At 32.1% G+C, this 18,961-nt stretch overlaps 1 protein-coding gene across 1 annotated transcript in view; it reads left to right on the top strand.

Annotated features, from left to right (window-relative positions):
• SI (sucrase-isomaltase) overlaps positions 1 to 18,961 on the top strand; it is a 95,205-nt gene that overhangs the window by 43,705 nt on the left and 32,539 nt on the right. The window contains exons 25-33 of the mRNA XM_034988686.1: positions 1,394 to 1,600; positions 4,281 to 4,435; positions 6,119 to 6,287; positions 8,054 to 8,150; positions 8,249 to 8,361; positions 8,456 to 8,581; positions 10,090 to 10,218; positions 11,135 to 11,245; positions 13,076 to 13,138. Coding sequence (XP_034844577.1) covers positions 1,394 to 1,600; positions 4,281 to 4,435; positions 6,119 to 6,287; positions 8,054 to 8,150; positions 8,249 to 8,361; positions 8,456 to 8,581; positions 10,090 to 10,218; positions 11,135 to 11,245; positions 13,076 to 13,138 — 1,170 coding nt within the window. The remainder of the gene's footprint in view (positions 1 to 1,393; positions 1,601 to 4,280; positions 4,436 to 6,118; positions 6,288 to 8,053; positions 8,151 to 8,248; positions 8,362 to 8,455; positions 8,582 to 10,089; positions 10,219 to 11,134; positions 11,246 to 13,075; positions 13,139 to 18,961) is intronic.

Raw genomic sequence — 18,961 nt, 5'->3', positions numbered from 1 at the left:
GATCGTGTGCCTCACTTTACTTAATAAAGTATGCCCATTTTACTTAACAAAATAGTCCTCTATTGGTTGAACTCTTATTAGATGTTGACTGAATAGCTTAATTTACTAAGATTCAGATGGCTGAATAGCTTAATTTACTAAGATATTATGTCAGTAGGAGTCAGTCTTTCAAAAGCATTGTCTCAAGTTATTAAAACTTCTGAAATTGATGGGCTGTATCAGTTCCACTGAGGGGTAATTTCTAGCCAGTTATTTTGGTCATCCATTCAACAGAATGATGAGTTGCTTAAACAAGACACAATTTATTTTTCTTTTACAAAAAAAGAGTCCCATACCTGATATGCTGGCCTCTCAACATCATCAATGTCTTATATTTACCATTTCTTTTTTATCCTCAAGATTGTATTATGTCTTCTGCCATTATGTATTCATTCCAGGCCCAAAGGTGGGAAGGGGACAGGCATCCTATTTTAATCAGTGTATACTCTTTTATTTTAAGGAAGTTTTGGAGGTCATATATAACTTCCTCAAAAGAGACTGGGACATGAAGATGGGCACATTGCTTCTCCCAGCAATATGATAATTTAATAAATAAGAAAGATGGGAGAATGGACTATCATAAGGCAACTAGCCCTCAATGCCACCATTTATCATTCTTTTTCTTAGGTCCTAGCTTCCACTCTTACATAAACCAATTAGTTTTGATCTTTGGCCATAGTCCTTATTTGTTTGTTTGTTTGTTTTTATGATATTCAGTTAGCCACCGTATAGTACATCATTAGTTTTTGATGTAGTGTTCAATGATTCATTAGTTAAGTATAACACCCAGTGCTCATCACAGCACATGCCCTCCTCAATACCCATCACCTTGCCACCCCCTCCCCCTGAATAGTCCTTATTTAAATACTGGTCAGGATGTAATTGACCAGTATAAGGATCAGTCATGAGATAAGGAATGATACAGTTTCATTATAAGTAAAAGAAAAGAACTTTAAGTACAGGCCCTTCTGAGGGTTGTTGTAGAGCCATTTTACACACTAAAGGCAATAGTCGGTATGAAGAATAAGAATAAGCATGGAATCAAAATTTATGAGTAATACTTAACTTTTGCAAAGACCATAGGGTCATTCTATTTTCTGTTGAAAAGCTATGACATTTGATTCTTTTCCTCTACTGGTCTCTTTAGAGTCAAAACATAAATATTATATATAACATTTTAGTTATGGTGTTTTAGGTTGCACAATAGATATTTTGTGCTGTGATTATAATTTTGTTTTAGTATTAAATAATAAAATTCATAAATTATACATGTGATTAAACATGTCTACCTTTTTGAAGAGTCCATATTATAATGTTTAGAATTTCTAGCAGTGAACATGTATTCTGTTTTTAGCCTCCTCTTAGCTCCCGAGCACCTGACTGTTACTTTCCTAGACAATACAACCCTTATTTGGTCAGTTCAACTCATTATTCATCAGTGGGTATAACGACTGACCTCCAACTGAATCCTACAAGAGCTCAAATAAAGCTACCTTCTGAACCCATCTCAACTCTTCGTGTGGAGGTGAAATATCACAAAAATGATGTGCTGCAGTTTAAGGTATGTTTAATATAAACTATCCCAATGCATGACTCATCTCTCAAGACAAAAGATTCTGAATAGTTTAGATACTTCAATTTTAATGTGATATTAAGGATTATTAATTATATTGTAGACATTTTGATTTTATAAAAATAAAGTTTTTTTTTTTTTCCTACACAGCTCGTATCTAGGCGCACAATAAATAAAGCTTCTCATTTTTGCAACTTTGTGAATAATTAAACATGTAGTGGTGATTTAAAAAAAAATCAAATTCTTGCTAAATACATAAATTACTTAGAATCGGACTATGTTATAGTCCCATTAAAATAAACAAAACAGGGATGCCTGCTGGCTCAGTTGTTTAAATGTCAGCTTTCGGCTCAAGTCATGATCCCAGGGTGCTGAGATTGAGCCCCAGGTCAGGCTCCCTGCTCAGCAGGGAGTCTGCTTCTCTCTCTCTCTCTTCCTCTGCCTCCTGCTTGTGCTCCCTCTCTCTCTCTCTCAAATAAATAAATAAATAATCTTAAAAAAAAAACAGAAAAAAATAAACAAAACAGGATACTATTTACATTGTTTTTAAATAGTGACTTGAATTTTCTGACCAGTGCAGTAGACATAAAAAAAAAAAAAAAAGAAAATTCTTGCAACAGTACTCTTAGCAGTTATTTTTTTAAATTGAAGTATAGTTGACACAAGATGTTACATTGGTTTGAGATGCACAAGATAGTGATTTGACGTCTATACTTCATGCTGTGCTCATCACAAGTGTAGCTACCATCTGTCACCATATAATGTTATTACAATACCATTGACTACATTCCTTAAGCTGTACCTTTCAGCCCCCTAATGTATTCATTCCATAACTGTAAACCTGATCTCCCACACTCCTTCACCCACTTTGCCCATGCCTCCACCCCTCCCCTCTGGCAACAGTTTGTTCTCATTTTTTACTTAAGAGCTCCAAGGGAATCCGTTAAGAAAACTTCTAAAAATAATAAGATTAGCAAAATGACTGGATGTAAAATAATATCCAAAAAATGTTTTGCTGTATGCTATCATTCACCATTTAGAAATTGAAATGGAGGCAAATCCCATTAGCAAAATCGAATGAGAAAAACAATCAAATAAACAACAAAAACATAAAAAAATCATAGGAGTAAATTGACTGTTTATAAGAAAAGACTTAAAAATGTTGATAGATTTTTTTTAAAGATTTATTTATTTATCTGAGAGCGAGCCTATTGGATGAGGTGGGGGAGGGGGCAGAGGGAAGTCTTAAGCAGACTCCCTGCTGAGTGGGGAGCCAGATGCAGGGCTGATCTCACTACCCTGATATCACCACTGACCTGAGCCAAAATCAAGAGTCAGACACCCAACCAAATGTGCCACCCAGGATCCCCCCAAAAAGTGTTGATAGATTTTAAATAAGTACATTAAAAAATAAGCAAATTTTAAAAATCGTAAATAAGCCTAATTTTTTAAAGTTAATTCATTTTCTTTAAGTTCATCTGGAAAAATAAACATATGACAATGGAAATAATTAAAACTCAGAAAAAGAAGAGATGATAAAATTTACGGAATTGAAAAAGTATGGAACTGCAGCCAGAAATACTTGAAAGTTTATTGAAAAAAGATGACATAAAAAATATATGTGTGTGTGTAAAAGATGTGCTTGTATATATACAAAATCAATCAAACATAAGCTCAGAAAAAAAAATTAGTTGCATTTTTATCTTGTATCTGCCTAGTAAAAACCTTTCAAACCATAGATACAAAGGTATAAATCCCACAGGTAAAAATCTATATATTTTCTTACATGAAAATTAACCATATTTCAATATCAACAAACACTATAAACAATTAGAAGGCAAACAAAAAATGGATAAGTATTTGCCACACACATGACAAAAAGCAAATGATTTCAATTTACACAATCAAGAAAAATAGTAAGACCTCATAAGCAGACATTTAACAGAAGAAATAAAAATTAGAGATAAAATATTAAAATACTTATGTTAGTTGAAAATAAAAGGAACAAAAGAAAAATTTAAAAAATGGGAACCTATATGTTGAATATCATGTAGAAAAAGGTTCATCCTTATCAGCAAGGAAATACATGACAATTAAAAAAATAAATGCTTTTAGTTTAACATAAAGTAATATTAGGGTATACATTTTGGTAAGAACATTAATTAGTAAACTATTTCTGGAAAATAGATATCAAGGCCTTACACATTTTAGTACACTCTCTCTGACCTAACACTATCACTTCTAAGAAATTTATTGAAGAAATAAAGAAATGAATAAACATACATAACCATTAACATTTATTGTAGGATCATACATGTGACCAAAAATATTGAAACAACTTCTGAGTCTGACCATGAATTGGTAAATAATTTTGTGTATCTATATAAGAGAATATTTAGCTCTAAAATTTTTTTGAAGATTTCTCATTGTTATAAAAAAGAATTATAAAATAAAAAATGATAAAATGCAATTCATAATTTGATCTCATAAGGTGTGTATGTAGACTTCTGTTTAGTTATGTGAGCCATGAATAAGAATTAAGAATTATATAAACAAGAATTCTAATGTTCTTGTTTGAGCAATTATACTTAAATTATTTAATGATTATTTACATGATATTTCAGCAATAAGAGAGAAACGTGTTTTTTTCGTTGTTTCTCTGCAATAGATTTATGACCTCCAAACTAAGAGATATGAAGTTCCAGTACCTTTAAACATTCCAGCCATGCCAACAAGTACTTATGAAAACAGACTTTATGATGTTGAAATCAAAGAAAATCCTTTTGGCATCCAGATTCGAAGGAGAAGTACAGGAAGAGTTATGTAAGTGATTGAATTATTTGCTCTGAGGAATATTTTGATTTTAGGTCAGGAGGGGGAAAGTAAGATTATTTTCACTGTGCTAGAGTATCAGTTATCACATCCAAAATGTTTCAATTTTATTAAATAACTTGCCCTGTTTTAACATTTTTAAACTAAACAATTATCACACTCACGGGACTATCATTAAGGATTAGTAAAATTTCATCTACATTTTGGATATGATTGATTTCATTATTATCATACTCATTCTTCTAATCAAGTTGAGAACCAAAACAAAGACTCCTCTTGAAAAGTGTGAGTGTTAGCAAAAAAAGTAGTTGGAAATGTGTTATGTAAGTATTTAATTAGAAATTAATTGAAATTGAAATTTATTAGTTCTGAAATCTGATAGAGTTAATACTATCTCTGCCAGGTAATGATGGAAGGAAATTATGATATACATACATCTCTCTATATTTTTATGTTACAACAAATAAACTTATGTAAAAAATTATTTCTATTTTAGTAAAAAGTTGAGCTTTGTAGACAAACTCTAGTATATAAAAGATACTTTTATGTAATTTAAGCTTGCCATGCTACTTTATAGAAGATGAAGTCAGGATGTTTTCAGGTATTGTCAGGATGGATACAAATAATGAAGAAACTTATGTCTGTATCGTTTTAAAAATTGTTTTGTTATGACAATATTTTTATTTCAGAGGATAAGAAGTGAAGTCATTTTGTAAAAAAATTCTGTTGCAATGGCATGAATTATTTTTTATTTGGAAAACATCATTTTAATAATACTTCTCCAAAATCCTTAACATAAAAATTTTAATACGTTCCAAATTCTTTGTAATTCTTTGTTTTTTCCTTCCAACTTTAATTTCTTTTCTTCCTCTTTTACATTCTTGCAAATGACTAGAAAAACAATACATTCTCTGTAACACATTTCTTCTGGATTTATTTTAAAACACCCATTTTTATAAATACAAAATAAAAGAAGAAAATGATTGGGAGTAGTAATTAGGGAGAGCTTGGAATTAAAATATCCATCATTGGATGCCTGGGTGGCTCAGTCGTTAAGCGTCTGCCGTTGGCTCAGGTCATGATCCCGGGGTCCTGGGATCGAGTCTGGCATTGGCTTCTTGCTCAGAGGGGAGCCTGCTTTTCCCTCTGCCTGCTTCTCCCCCTGGTTATACTCTCTCTCTCTCTGTCGAATAAATAAAATATTTAAAAAACAAAAAAAATTAAATATCCATCATGCCTTAGTTTATTTTGATATTGATTTCATTTTATTCTTTATGTAGAAAAAGTTTACTGTGAGTATCTCAAGGGAACAGGAAAACAGGACTTTCAATTTCTGGGACATATATTACTTCTAGGCCAATATTATTTATAACTTCATATTAATTTTACTTTAAAAAGCAGTATATATCTAAAGATAAACATATAATCATATTCATCATATAATTTATTTTATTAATAATGCTTAATAAATGAAATATATTTTAGATATTCTTTAACTTAGTCAAAAGAAAAATATATGGGGATAATTATTTTCATTTGGTATTTGAGTACAATAAGTACATAGAGAAAAATATTACTGGTTGTCAGATCACCTAAGAAAGAATTACCATTAGTTATTTGTGGTACTACTTTGTGTATATCTACAGGATTAGAATTGTTTTCTTTTCTTTTCAGTTGGGACTCCTGCCTGCCTGGATTTGCTTTTAATGACCAGTTTATTCAAATATCTACTCGCCTACCATCAGGATATATATATGGTTTTGGGGAATTGGAACACACAGCATTTAAGAGAGACCTGAACTGGCGTACTTGGGGAATGTTCACAAGAGACCAACCCCCTGGTGTAGGTATTAATATTTGACTCCTCCATGAGGCAACTAAGACCATGATTAGGATCTCAGCCACTTCTCTGTAGGCCTGGACTTCAGTACTGAAGTAATGACAAGGGGGCCCCAGACCTGCTACAGTGATTTTCTAAAAAGCAAACAAAAAAGCCACGGAGACAGGAGACAGGAGAAAGCAGAGGATTGGATGGATAACATCCTTGATTACAGTGAAAAGTGAGGTTGTAACCCGAACCCTATCCTCTCAATTGCATAGAACAAGTATTCAGATTCAGAATCCCCTGCCAAATCAACTTTTACTCTCAGCTTTTAGAAATAACTGACTAGGGTTCTCCTTGAATTTTTTTTTTTTTTTACTTTTTTGATATTGATTGGATGCTAACTTTTTCCTTTATGATACCGATGTGCATTTTTATGAGGCCATACTGCTAGTTACATCTTTAGAAAATGTTTTTATATGCTTATGTCACTTTTCCCAATGTTTTGTCTTATTAATGGAATACATTTCATGAATGTTTAATGAATTGTACAACTCATATTAACTATAATTATTCTAAGCATATCATGAAAAAACACATTTTAATAAAAATACTAGCTCATTTCCATTTTTCATACATTATGTGTATCTAAAGGATGTATTCAGTATGAGATTATAAATGTATATACTATTGCAATTACTTTTTATTGTTAGGTGCTTAAACAACTTTTATCTGTATCATAATGGTTCATACTTAGATTATGAAGACTGTTTTTCATTTGTATCAACTTCAAAGTTTGTTTTACAAAATGTGTTTCTTTAAAACTGCAACATTAGTATTGGCATTATTAGGTTAATATAATCTTGACTCTCAAAATATAAATCTTTCACATGCTAATCAAATACTGGGATACAGTGTGAGTCAAAGAGGTCAGTTGTTGTGTGTGTGTGTGTGTGTGTTTTATTTTTTGTATTTTTAGAGAGAACACAAGCAAGAGTGGGGAGGAGGCGGCCCAGACAGAGAGGTAGAGAGAGAATCCCAAGCAGGCTCCATGCTCATGGCAGAGCCTGACACAGGGCTCCATCTCAAGGTCCTGAGATTGATCTGAGCCAAAATCAAGATTCAGAGGCTTAACAGACTGAGCTACCCAGGTGCCCCTAAAGTTGTCAGTTTGATTAGGGATCATCAACTTAAAAGTTTTGTGACTTTTGCAAGTCATTTCATGACCCTGAGTATAGGATTTTTATTCTGAAAAATGAAAAGATCTAGCTAAAATGAAATTAAATGTTTTATAAAATATTATATAAACAAGATATTATCATTTAAAATATTATCATAAATATCATATAAACTTAGATATTACCATATAAGTTCTTAAGAGGTTTGAATACTTTCATCATTTTAATCATTTCTAGGACATTTTATTATTGAAAAAGAAGTGCCAATTTATAAAGACATACCTGTAGAAAGAAACCCAACTACACTAATACTAATGTTTTTTTACATCAGTTAATATGACAATATTTGTGGGTGTTACAAATTTCTACATTCATTTGTTTGCTCTAAAGCAGTAATGGTTCAAATAATAAAAAATATTTTTTCTAAAGGAGATATATTTATTTTAACTTAAGCATAGTTTTGTGTACAAAGAAGGACCCTTTAAATTCATATAGGCTCAATCTTATAATGAATTTAAATATTACCTTGATAAAATTCATATGCTACTATTATTTAAATATTATGCTATTATTACTTATATATTATATATGTTTAATTTTTTATTTTAGTATAAATTTAATTCGTATGGATTTCATCCTTATTACATGGCTCTGGAAGATGAAGGCTATGCTCATGGAGTTCTCTTACTTAACAGCAATGCAATGGGTAAAACAATCATTTGTTGAATTTCTTGTATTTTATATGACTCTTTAGTAAACTAGTATACATAGATAAAAAATTGTAATCATATTTTGGATTTCCAGATGTTACATTTCAGCCAACTCCTGCTCTAACTTACCGTGTAATTGGAGGAATCTTGGACTTTTATATGTTCTTGGGCCCAACTCCTGAAGTTGCAACCCAGCAATACCATGAAGTATGATTGTAAATTAAAAAAAAAAAAAAAGTTTTCTTTGTAATATAAAGTAACTCTCTTAGTTCACAAATAACTCTTTTTTTTTTCCCCAAAGGTAATTGGCCGACCAGTCATGCCACCTTACTGGGCTTTGGGATTCCAATTATGTCATTATGGGTACAGAAATACTTCAGAAGTTGAGCAAGTATTTAATGATATGGTGGCTGCTCAGATCCCCTATGTACGTATATAAATTTTTAAAACAGTGTTAAATATGTCATCTATAAAAGCAAAATAAAAAAAGTATGTATACTTTAAAATTAATCATTTGACAATAATTCTTAGTTTTTTAGTAGCACCTAATGACTTGGTTATAAGATTTTTATAAAGTGTCTTTATTTGATGAAGGAAAAAGGGTAATATCATTCCTTTTTCTCCTTTCTCTCTAGTTCCATGACCCTGAATTGTACTAAACAAGTCACTGTGCACCTGTTTTTCTCTCATAAACTTTGGGTTGCTTAAGTAATCAGGTGTATTTCCCATTTTTTTTTATATATATATGAGAATAAGAGTCCACAGAAACCTACTTCATCAGCTGATCTGACAAAATACGGAGAAGAAATTGGAAATGAAGCTAAGTGATTTTTGCCCTGGAACAGTGATAGTTGTAAGGTTAGAACACAGAATTAGAGCACTTGCAGAATATTCTCTTCCCTCAATATTCGGGAAACTAAATATTACTGAGTATCTAGAAATAATCATCCCTGTGATTTTATTTTTTGAACAGATTCAGGAATCCCAGGGGTCCTTCTGGGAGCACTTAAACAGTGAAATCCAGAATGCTTGGTATATAAGAACTCATTCTAAGAAGAATGAGAAGGGCCTCATTATAAGACACTGGTACATGTAGTAGAATCAAGTATATGATTCCTGAATACATTATTATGAGGAAATTAATTGTATAAGTAGATGATATAGAAATATACAAGTGAAAATTTTTTTTATAAAAAGGAGTTTTTTTCCATATTAGGTCCATTATATGAGCCGTACTTTTTATAACACCTAGAAGAAGAAATTGAGTTAATGTCTATTACCAAAAAATAATTTAAAATTTTGCTATTTAGGTCTAAAGGATGTCATGATAGAATTCAAACATTTATTAGTTTAAACATATTTGTAAATACCTATTTGTAAGCACTATTTTGATTATTTAAGCTTGGACTATAATTCTAAAAAGACTTTGTTAGATAATAAGAGAATCTTATAATTGATGGATTTACTAATAATTCTTTCTTCCCCTTTGGCAATATTAGAATTACTTGAAATTACCCCCTATTGGCTTTATGTTTCCAGAAATAAAACAACACCTATTTCTGTACGTATTTTACAACATTACAAATTGTCATTTAACATAATTTCATAGCGTCATAAATCCTTTACTCTTGTGTCTTCCTATTTCCTTTGGGAATTACATAACAAAAGATACTGATCCAAAAGAATTTTTAGAAATCAAAAATTTTACGTGAACTGTTAACAAACAACATTTATATGAACTTGTTTATGGACTGTTTTGCATCTTTATACACTAGTTTTATTTGTTGAGCATTGTGTTGCTTGATTAATTCTCTTTAGGATTAAGTGAAGAGGCATTTAAACTTTCATATTGCTATTACTTTTATATGATGACAGAATGAGATGCACTGACTTCTGTGATTCTTACCCCACTGCCACAATCTTCATATCTTTTAGGATGTTCAGTATATAGACATTGATTACATGGAAAGGCAACTAGACTTTACAATTGATGAAAACTTCCGTGACCTTCCTCAGTTTGTTGACAAAATAAGACAGGAAGGAATGAGATACATTATTATCCTGGTTAGTATTTATATTTTATATTTTATCTGAGTCGTGTTATCTTGATTTCATTAAAATTTCTCTCTTAGAGGGCGCCTGGGTGGCTCAGATGGTTAAGTGTTTGCCTTCGGCTCAGGTCATGATCTCAGGGTCCTGGGATCGAGTCCCGCATTGGGCTCCCTGCTCCTTGGGAGCCTGCTTCTCCCTCTGCCTCTCTCTCTCTCTGTCTCTAATGAATAAATAAATAAAATCTTTAAAAAAAATTATCTCTTAGAATGAGGGGGGGGTGTTTTAAAATAGGAAGACTATTACTTTAAATTCTTCCCAAATCTAAAACTTTCTTCCTTTAAGACTTTTATTTACATGGGCTGTTACCAAGCTACCTTTACATTTTGGTATATCCTTAGAGATCTAAGATTGATTCTGGAAGTCAAAGGCAAGCTGTCTTCTAATAATCATTGAAGCTACAAACTAGCCTCAATTTGTAGAAGCTCTCGCAAAGTTATAATGGACTTTCCATTTCTATACAATTCTCAGATCATTCTATGGGACTGCTTCTTATGCTTGTCATGTTTAAAAATTTGACTTCAATTTAGTGATTCAATGGGGAGAATATTTTATCAATATCTTCTAGTAAGCAAGACAGGCAGCCAGTAATCCCACTGGGGGAAATAAAAACAAAACAAAAAAATGCCAGTAATCATTCTTGAAATCATAGCCAATACATTTTCAAAAGTTCTTAAAATTTCCTTCCAAGGAATTTAGAGGACAATCTAGCTAGAACACTGAAGTTTATACTGTCAGTCTATTTGTCAGCCTATGTGAGAGCACAGTAAAATGATGATGTAATCATGGAAATTTTTGTTTCATAACAGCAACCCAACTGGCTATACTTTTATTCCAGAGTTACCTGGTGTGTATCTCATTTTAATTTTAGGATCCAGCAATTTCAGGAAATGAAACAAAGTCTTACCCTGCATTTGAAAGAGGACTGGAGAAAGATGTTTTTGTCAAATGGCCTAACACCAATGATATTTGTTGGGCAAAGGTACTGAATTGATATCTTGAAATAAAATAAGTATAAAATGTTATTTCATTGGGGGGCGCCTGGGTGGCTCAGTTGGTTAAGCGACTGCCTTCGGCTCAGGTCATGATCCTGGAGTCCCGGGATTGAGTCCCGCATCGGGCTCCCTGCTCAGCCGGGAGTCTGCTTCTCCCTCTGACCCTCCCCCTTCTCATGCTGTATCTCATTCTCTCTCTCAAATAAATAAATAAAATATTAAAAAAAAAGATGGTTGTTCATTATTCTACACTGCAAGTCATTTAAATGTTCGAACTTCTTTCATTAATAAAAGAGACAGTGTTTTCAAGAGCTATACTTATATTCCTGACTTGAACAAGGAATATAATGTATTGTATTTCATTTAAGCAATAATATTCAGACCTGGATGTATTAATTATTATAGAAAAATCCTGATTTGGTTTACATATAAAAGAGTAAACAAAAAATCCATTACTCCTAACTAGAATGAAAAACAAAAACAAAATTCCATGAGATGTGATGAAATACAATATAGAATCCTTTTATTCATCTTGGACCAAAAATAACATATTAGTGATAAAACTGGTGAAATTCAAACATGGCCTGTAGATTACTTAATAATATTGTATTAATGCCAATTTTTTGGTTTTGATAATTATAGAGAGGTTATAAATTTTTTAACTTTAGGGGAAACAGAGAACTCTAGGTATAATGTTGGTGGCTTTTCTGTAAGTCTGAAAATATTTCAAAACAAAAAGTTAAAAATAAAATAGAAAAAAATCCTAACAAAAAGTTAAAAATAAAACAGAAAAAAATCCAGGTTTTTCTGTCTGAAAATATTTCAAAACAAAAAGTTAAAAATAAAAGAGAAAAAAATCCCAAAACAAAAAGTTAAAAATAAAATAGAAAAAAATAAAATAGAAAAAAAAAGTTAAAAATAAAATAGAAAAAAAATAAATAAAATAGGAAAAAAACTTGATGAGAAGTCATAACACCTTAAGAAACATGCAAGTATAGAGTATGGCATATTGGCTATACAAAGGGTTTTTTTTTTCCTATTTTCTTCTTATTCTATATGTCTATACATTTTCTCAGATTTCTGTCTTCTGTTCCATTCCTTTAGGGAGTTGCTCCCCATCAGCAAGTGATCCCTTGTAGGTAACTAGTCCTTGGGAATTATCTACACTTTTTTTATATGGAACCATCTAACTTTTACAACATAGATTCAAATTCTCAGAGCTTTCAGCATGATTGAATTTGGGCTCAAGTTGTGTGTTTGTGGTTGGGGTAGAGGAAAACATTGGTAGGTGGGGAGGCAGGGACAGAGATGAAGATATGGAGGGAGAAAGAGGAGTATTTAGTACTAATTGTGAAAGCTAAGAAGATGTTTGCCTCAGCATGGCATCATCCAACTCAGATCTTCAATTCCTTTTAAATAAAAATATATCTATTGTTTTTAGCTTTTAATGCTGGAACAATTGCAGAAACAGTTTTAACATACCACATTAAATTAAATTTAGTACGTGCCTTCATATTATTCTCGACTAGAACTTTTGGTTACATGCATTGGTTTTAAAACCACTACCTACTACAAAGGTTAGCATTCTTTTTCCTATTTGCCATATTAAAGAGAAAATTAATATGAAAGATGAGAATAATTTGCAAATGTTACATTTACCAAAACACAAACTGAAAAAAAAAAAAAGCAATTGAAAGAATTACTGGTCTCAACATATAATAATATGCCTCCAAAACCCTATTATACTTTATTTACAATATAGTCATACAATACTGAATTTATTTTCAACTATTTTCCCATTCCTTCTTTCTCTGTAGGTTTGGCCAGATTTGCCCAACATAACAATAGATGAAAGTCTAACTGAAGATGAAGCTGTTAATGTAAGTTTTACACTGATTGACTACCTAACTAAAAGAAATTCAGCACTTGGATTTAATGATCCTTTTGACGATTAATTCAATTTAAATATTTTCTTCAAAAATGTAGATGACTTACTTTTAAATTCTCTATACCAGACCATATTTAAATCATACAGTATTTCTATTTTTAATTTTTTGAAGAATATCTATGCTGTTTTCTTAAGTGGCTGTACCACTTTGCATTCCCACCAACAGTGCACAAGGATTCCAGTTTCTCCATATCCTTTCCAAAACTTGTTGTCTTTGTTTTTTGGGTAATAGCCATCCTAACAGGTATGAGGTGATATCTCATTGTGGTTTTTGCATTTTTCTGATGATAAGAGATTATGGGCATCTTTTCATCTACTTGTTGGCTATTTGCATGCATTCTTTAGAGAAATGTCTATTCAAGTCTTTGGCCCTATTTTAAGCAGGTTATTACAGTTCTTTTCTTTCTTTTTTTTTTTTTTTTTCCCATTGGGTGGTAGAACTTTCTTATATACTTTGGAGATTCACACTGTATCTGATATATGGTGTTTAAATATTTTCTCTTGTTCTGTAGTTTGCCTTTCGCTTTGTTGCTTATTTCCTTTGCTATGAACTTTTTTGTTTGATTTAGTTACTGTTTACTTTTGCTTTTATTGCCTGTGTTGTTGGTGTCATATCCATAAAATCTTTGCCAAGACCAATGTCATGAAGCTTTTCCCTTTGTTTTCTCCTAGAAGTTTTCCAGTTTCATGTGTTACATTAATGTCTTTTCTCCATTTTGAGTTGATTCTTGTGTATGATGTAAGATAAAGGTCCAATTTCATTCTTCTGCATATGTATATCCAGTTTTCCCAGTACCATTTGTTGAAGAGACTATCCTTTCTCCATTGTGTATTTTTGGCACCCTTGTCAATGATTAGTTGACTACATATGTATGGATTGATATCTATGCTCTCTATTAGGTGCCATTAGTCTATGTGTCTGTTTTTATGCTGGTATCATACTGTTTTAATTACTGTGGCTTTGGAGTATATTTTGAAATCAGGACATGTTATACTTTCAGCTTTGTTCTACTTTCTCAAGATTATTTTGACTATTCAGGGTCTTTGTAGTTCCAAGTGAATTATAGAATTGTTTTTATATTTCTGTAAAAGATGCCATTGGGTTTTTGATAGAGGTGGCATTAAATCTACAGATTGCTTCTGGGTAGCACAGACATTTTCACAATATTAATTCTTCCAATCCATGAACATGGGATATCTTTCTATTTATCTGTGTCTTCTTCAATATCTTTCAGCAATGTTTTGTAGTTTTCAGTGTACAAATCTTCCACCTCCTTACTTTTATTCCTAAGTACTTTATTATCTGGGTTGCTGTTATAAATTGGATTATTTTCCTAATTTACTTTTCTGATAGTTCATTGTTAGTGTATAAAAATGCAACTGATTTTTGTATGTTGATTTTATATTCTACAACTTTATTTAATTTATTAATTTTAACAGTGTGTATGTGTGTGCATGTGTGTGTGAGAGAGAGAAAAACATTTTTTTTTCTGAACGAGCATGATATTAGCTGGGGGTGTTTAATATATCATCATTATTATGTTGTTTCCTTCTATTCTTAGTTTGTTGAGAGTTTTTATCATGAAAGGGTGTTGAATTTTGTCAAATACTTTTTTCTTTTTGTTTGTTCAGATGATCATGTGGTTTTTATCCTCATTCTGTTAATGTGGTATATTACATCAATTGATTTTCATATGTTGATCAGTCCTTGCATCACAAGATTAAATTCTGTGTGTTCATTGTGTATGACCCTTTTAATATGCTGCTGAATGTAGTTCTTTTGTGTTTTGTTGAGAATGTTTGCATCTGTATTTATAAGAGGTATTATTCTGTAGTTTTTCTTTTTCTTGTGATATCTTTGACTTTTGTATGAGGGTTATGCTAGCCTTTTAAAATGAGTTTGGAAGTATTCTCACCACTTCAGTTTTTGGGGGATAAATTTGGAAGGATTGGCATTAGTTCTTCCTTAAATGTTTGGTACAATTCTCCAATGTAGTCATTTGGTCCTGGACTCTTTTTTAGGGGGGTTTTGGTTACTGATTCAATCTCCTTACAAATAATTTTTTTTCAGATTTCTATTTCATTATGATACAGTTTTATTAGGTTTTACGATTCTAGGAATTTATAATTTCTTCTAGGTTATCCAGTTTTTTGATGTTTAATTATTCATAGTGGTCTCTCATAATCGTTTATAGGCTGAAAGTGAAGTGATGTGAAAAATGATATTCTATATAATGGCAACCAAAGGAGGGTGGCTATACTTATATCCAAAAAAATAGACTTTAAGTCAAAAACTGTCACAGGAGACAAATAAGGACATTATTAATGATAATAGGTTTAATTCATCAAGAAGATATAACAATTATGAATATATATGCACTCAACATCAGAGCACTTAAAGATATGCAACAAACATTGACAGAACTGAAAGAGAAGTACACAGTAGTACAAACAGTAGAACGCTTTAATACTCTTTCTTCAATAATGGATGGAGCAAGTAGACAGAAAATCAACAAAGAAACATGGACCTAACACTATAGACCATATGGACTTAATAGACATTTACAGAACATTCTGCCCAATGGCTGCAGAACATTTTACTCAAGAACACATGTTATGTTTTCCAGAATATATCACATATTAGGTTGCAAAATAAGTCTTAACAAATTTAAGAATGTTGAAATCATACAAAGTATGTTTTCTGACCATAGTGGAATGAGTATCAAAAGGAAAATTGGAAAATTCAGAAATACATGGAAATAGAACAGCGCATTTTTGAATAACCAGTGGGTCAAAGAAGAAATCAAAAGGGAAATTATAAAATATGTTGAGACAAACAAAAATGAATATACAACACACCAAAACTTATGGGATGCAGCAAAAGCAGTACGAAGAGGGAAGTTTATAATGATAAACACCCACAGTAAAGAAGAAAGATATCAAATAATCTAACTTTAGACCTCCAGGAACTATGAAAAGAACAAACTAAGCCCCAAACTAGCAGAAGAAAGGAAATTATAAAAATTAGACCAGAAATGAATGAATGAAACAATATCAAGACAATAGAAAAAAATCAATGAAACTTAAGAGTTGGCAGTCAGTATTTTAGGTAGGTTAAATTGTAATCATTAAGTCATACAAGTTCATGTGTGAAAAATTAGAGAGAAATTCTTATTTAAAACTTACCAAATTATTTCTAGAGTTGACTCAAAGAATTACTGAACAATGTTGTTTAGGGAAAAAAAAAAGTCAGAATTTTATCTTAATTGCAGTTCTACCCATCATTCCTGGGTAATATTAGCAACACTGTAGAGGAAGGCATAGCTTCTTTATATAGATTTTGGAAGGCCCCTTCAATTTACAGTGGTTTATGTAGAATCACTTGAGATACCCTACCACAAAAGGTATACAGACTCTTGGATCATATGTACCTGATGAAATTTCTGGATATAACTAATGATTTGTATTAAAGGAATAGAGCAGCGACCTAAAAGAATAAAAGAAACAGAAAAATGAATGAATTGTGGAAAGAGCACAATAGAAGTTAAAAACAGGGTATTACCTTTCTTACTTATTTTTCATTATAATCTAGGGGAGAAATTAGAATCTAGCATAGGCAATATTTGTTGACTATACAAGACCAGTGCTCTAACCCCTGAGCTATAGAGCCAACCATTATTTGTTGACTATAAACCCATTGAGCCTTCTTTCCTTATAAGTAAAAGTAATTATTGGGCAAAATGATGTATTGAAGTATATAATTATATCAGCTCAAAAGTATTTATAACATATAGGTATTTCTTTATTAGTTTCAGAGGTAGAGCTTAGTGATTTATCTGTTGCATATAACAGCCAGTACTCATTATATCAAGTGCCCTCCCTAATGCCCATCATCCAATTATCCCTTCCCCTACCACCCACCTCTCCTCCAGCAACCCTCAGTTTGTACCTACAGTTAAGAGTCTCTTATGGTTTGCTTCCCTCTCAATTTTCATCTTATTTTTTCCTTACCTTCCCCTATATTCATCTGTTTTGTTTCTTAAGTTCCACATATGAGTGAAATCATATGGTATTTGCCTTTCTCTTATTGACTTACTTCACTTAGCATAATACCCCCTAGTTCCATCCATGTCATTGGAAATGACAAGATTTCATTCTTTTTGATAGCTGAGGAATATTCCATTGTATATGTATACCACCTCTTCTTTATCCATTCATCTGTTGATGGACATCTTGGCTCTTTCCATATTTTGGTTATTGTGGACATTGCTGCTATAAACATTGGGGTACATGTGCCCTTTTAAATCACTATCTTTGCATCCTTTGGATAAATACCTTGTAGTGCAATTGCTGGGTCATATGGTAGCTCTATTTTCAACTTTTTGAGGAATCTCCATACTGCTTTCCAGAGTGGCTGCACCAGTTTGCATTCCCACCAACAGTATAAGAGGATTCCCTTTTCCCTGCATCCTCGCCAACATCTGTCATTTCGTGAGTTGTTAATTTTAGCCATTCTGATGGTGTGAGGTGGTATCTGATTGTGGTTTTGATTTGTAGTTCCCTGATGCCAAGTGATGTTGAGCATCTTTTCATGTGTCTGTTGGCCACTTGTATGTCTTCTTTGGAGAAATGTTTGTTGATGTCTTCTGTCCATTTCTTGACTGGATTTTTTGTTTTTGGGGTGTTGAGTTTGGTAAGTTCTTTATACATTTTGGATACTAGCCCTTTATCTGATGATACATTTGCAAATATCTTCTCTCATTCCATAGGTTGCCTTTTAGTTTTGCTGACTGCTTCCTTTGCTGTGCAAAAGCTTTTTATCATGATGAAATCTCAGTAGTTCATTTTTGCTTTTGTTTCTCTTGCCTTTGGAGACATGTCTAGCAAGAAGTTGCTGCAATTGTGCTCTCCTTTAGAATTTTTGATGGATTCCGGTCTCACATTTAAGTCTTTCATCCATTTTGAGTTTATTTTTGTGTATAGTGTAGGAAAGTGGTACAATTTCATTCTTCTGCATGTTGCTGTCCAATTTTCCCAACACCTTTAGTTGAAAAGACTGTTTTTTTTCCCCCATTGGATATTCTTTCCTGCTTTGCCGAAGATTAGTTGACCATAGAGTTGAGGGTCCATTTCTGGGTCCTCTATTCCATTCCATTGATCTATGTGTCTTTTTGTGCCCGTACTATATGTGTTTTGTAGATCCCTATATTCCTTACCTTTGGCATTTTCTCTATACGCAATGCCTTCCCCTACCCTATTCATGGAGAAGACTATGCTGGCAGTTACTACATAGACTTAAAGTGTGACAGGAAAGCATGCAAGTGATGCCATGTTTTTCAGGCAATTGATTTACTTACAGAAGGTCAATCCTCTGCTAGCACACAGACTTTGACCTCAGAATTTATATGGGTAGGCTGACAAGTAGGGAATTTTCTTGGTAGGGAAAGGAGTAAATCACTTTTTCTCTGCTGGGGTGGGAAGGGTTAGATGTGAGAAAGACAAATGGTTGGGGTGGTAAAGAAATATATTGGTCTTAAAAGGGCAGAAAGCTGGGTAAACATTTTTTTTTTTTTTATCAGATGAAACAGGCTAAACCAAGGTCTTTTCCTTTCCTATCATGCTCCACAAAAGTAAATCTGCATTATAGAGCTCTAAGGATACAAAGAAAAAAATTCTCTAAAACTCTAAGAAGCACTGAAAATATATTTCTGTGTGTTGTGAACTTTTTTTTGACAATCTATAAGGACCCCTAACC

The sequence above is a fragment of the Mirounga leonina genome, unplaced genomic scaffold, assembly GCF_011800145.1.
Source record: "Mirounga leonina isolate KUSES-001 unplaced genomic scaffold, KU_Mleo_1.0 Mir_115, whole genome shotgun sequence".
Classification (NCBI taxonomy): domain Eukaryota; kingdom Metazoa; phylum Chordata; class Mammalia; order Carnivora; family Phocidae; genus Mirounga; species Mirounga leonina.
This window is presented reverse-complemented; position numbering and strand designations above follow the sequence as displayed.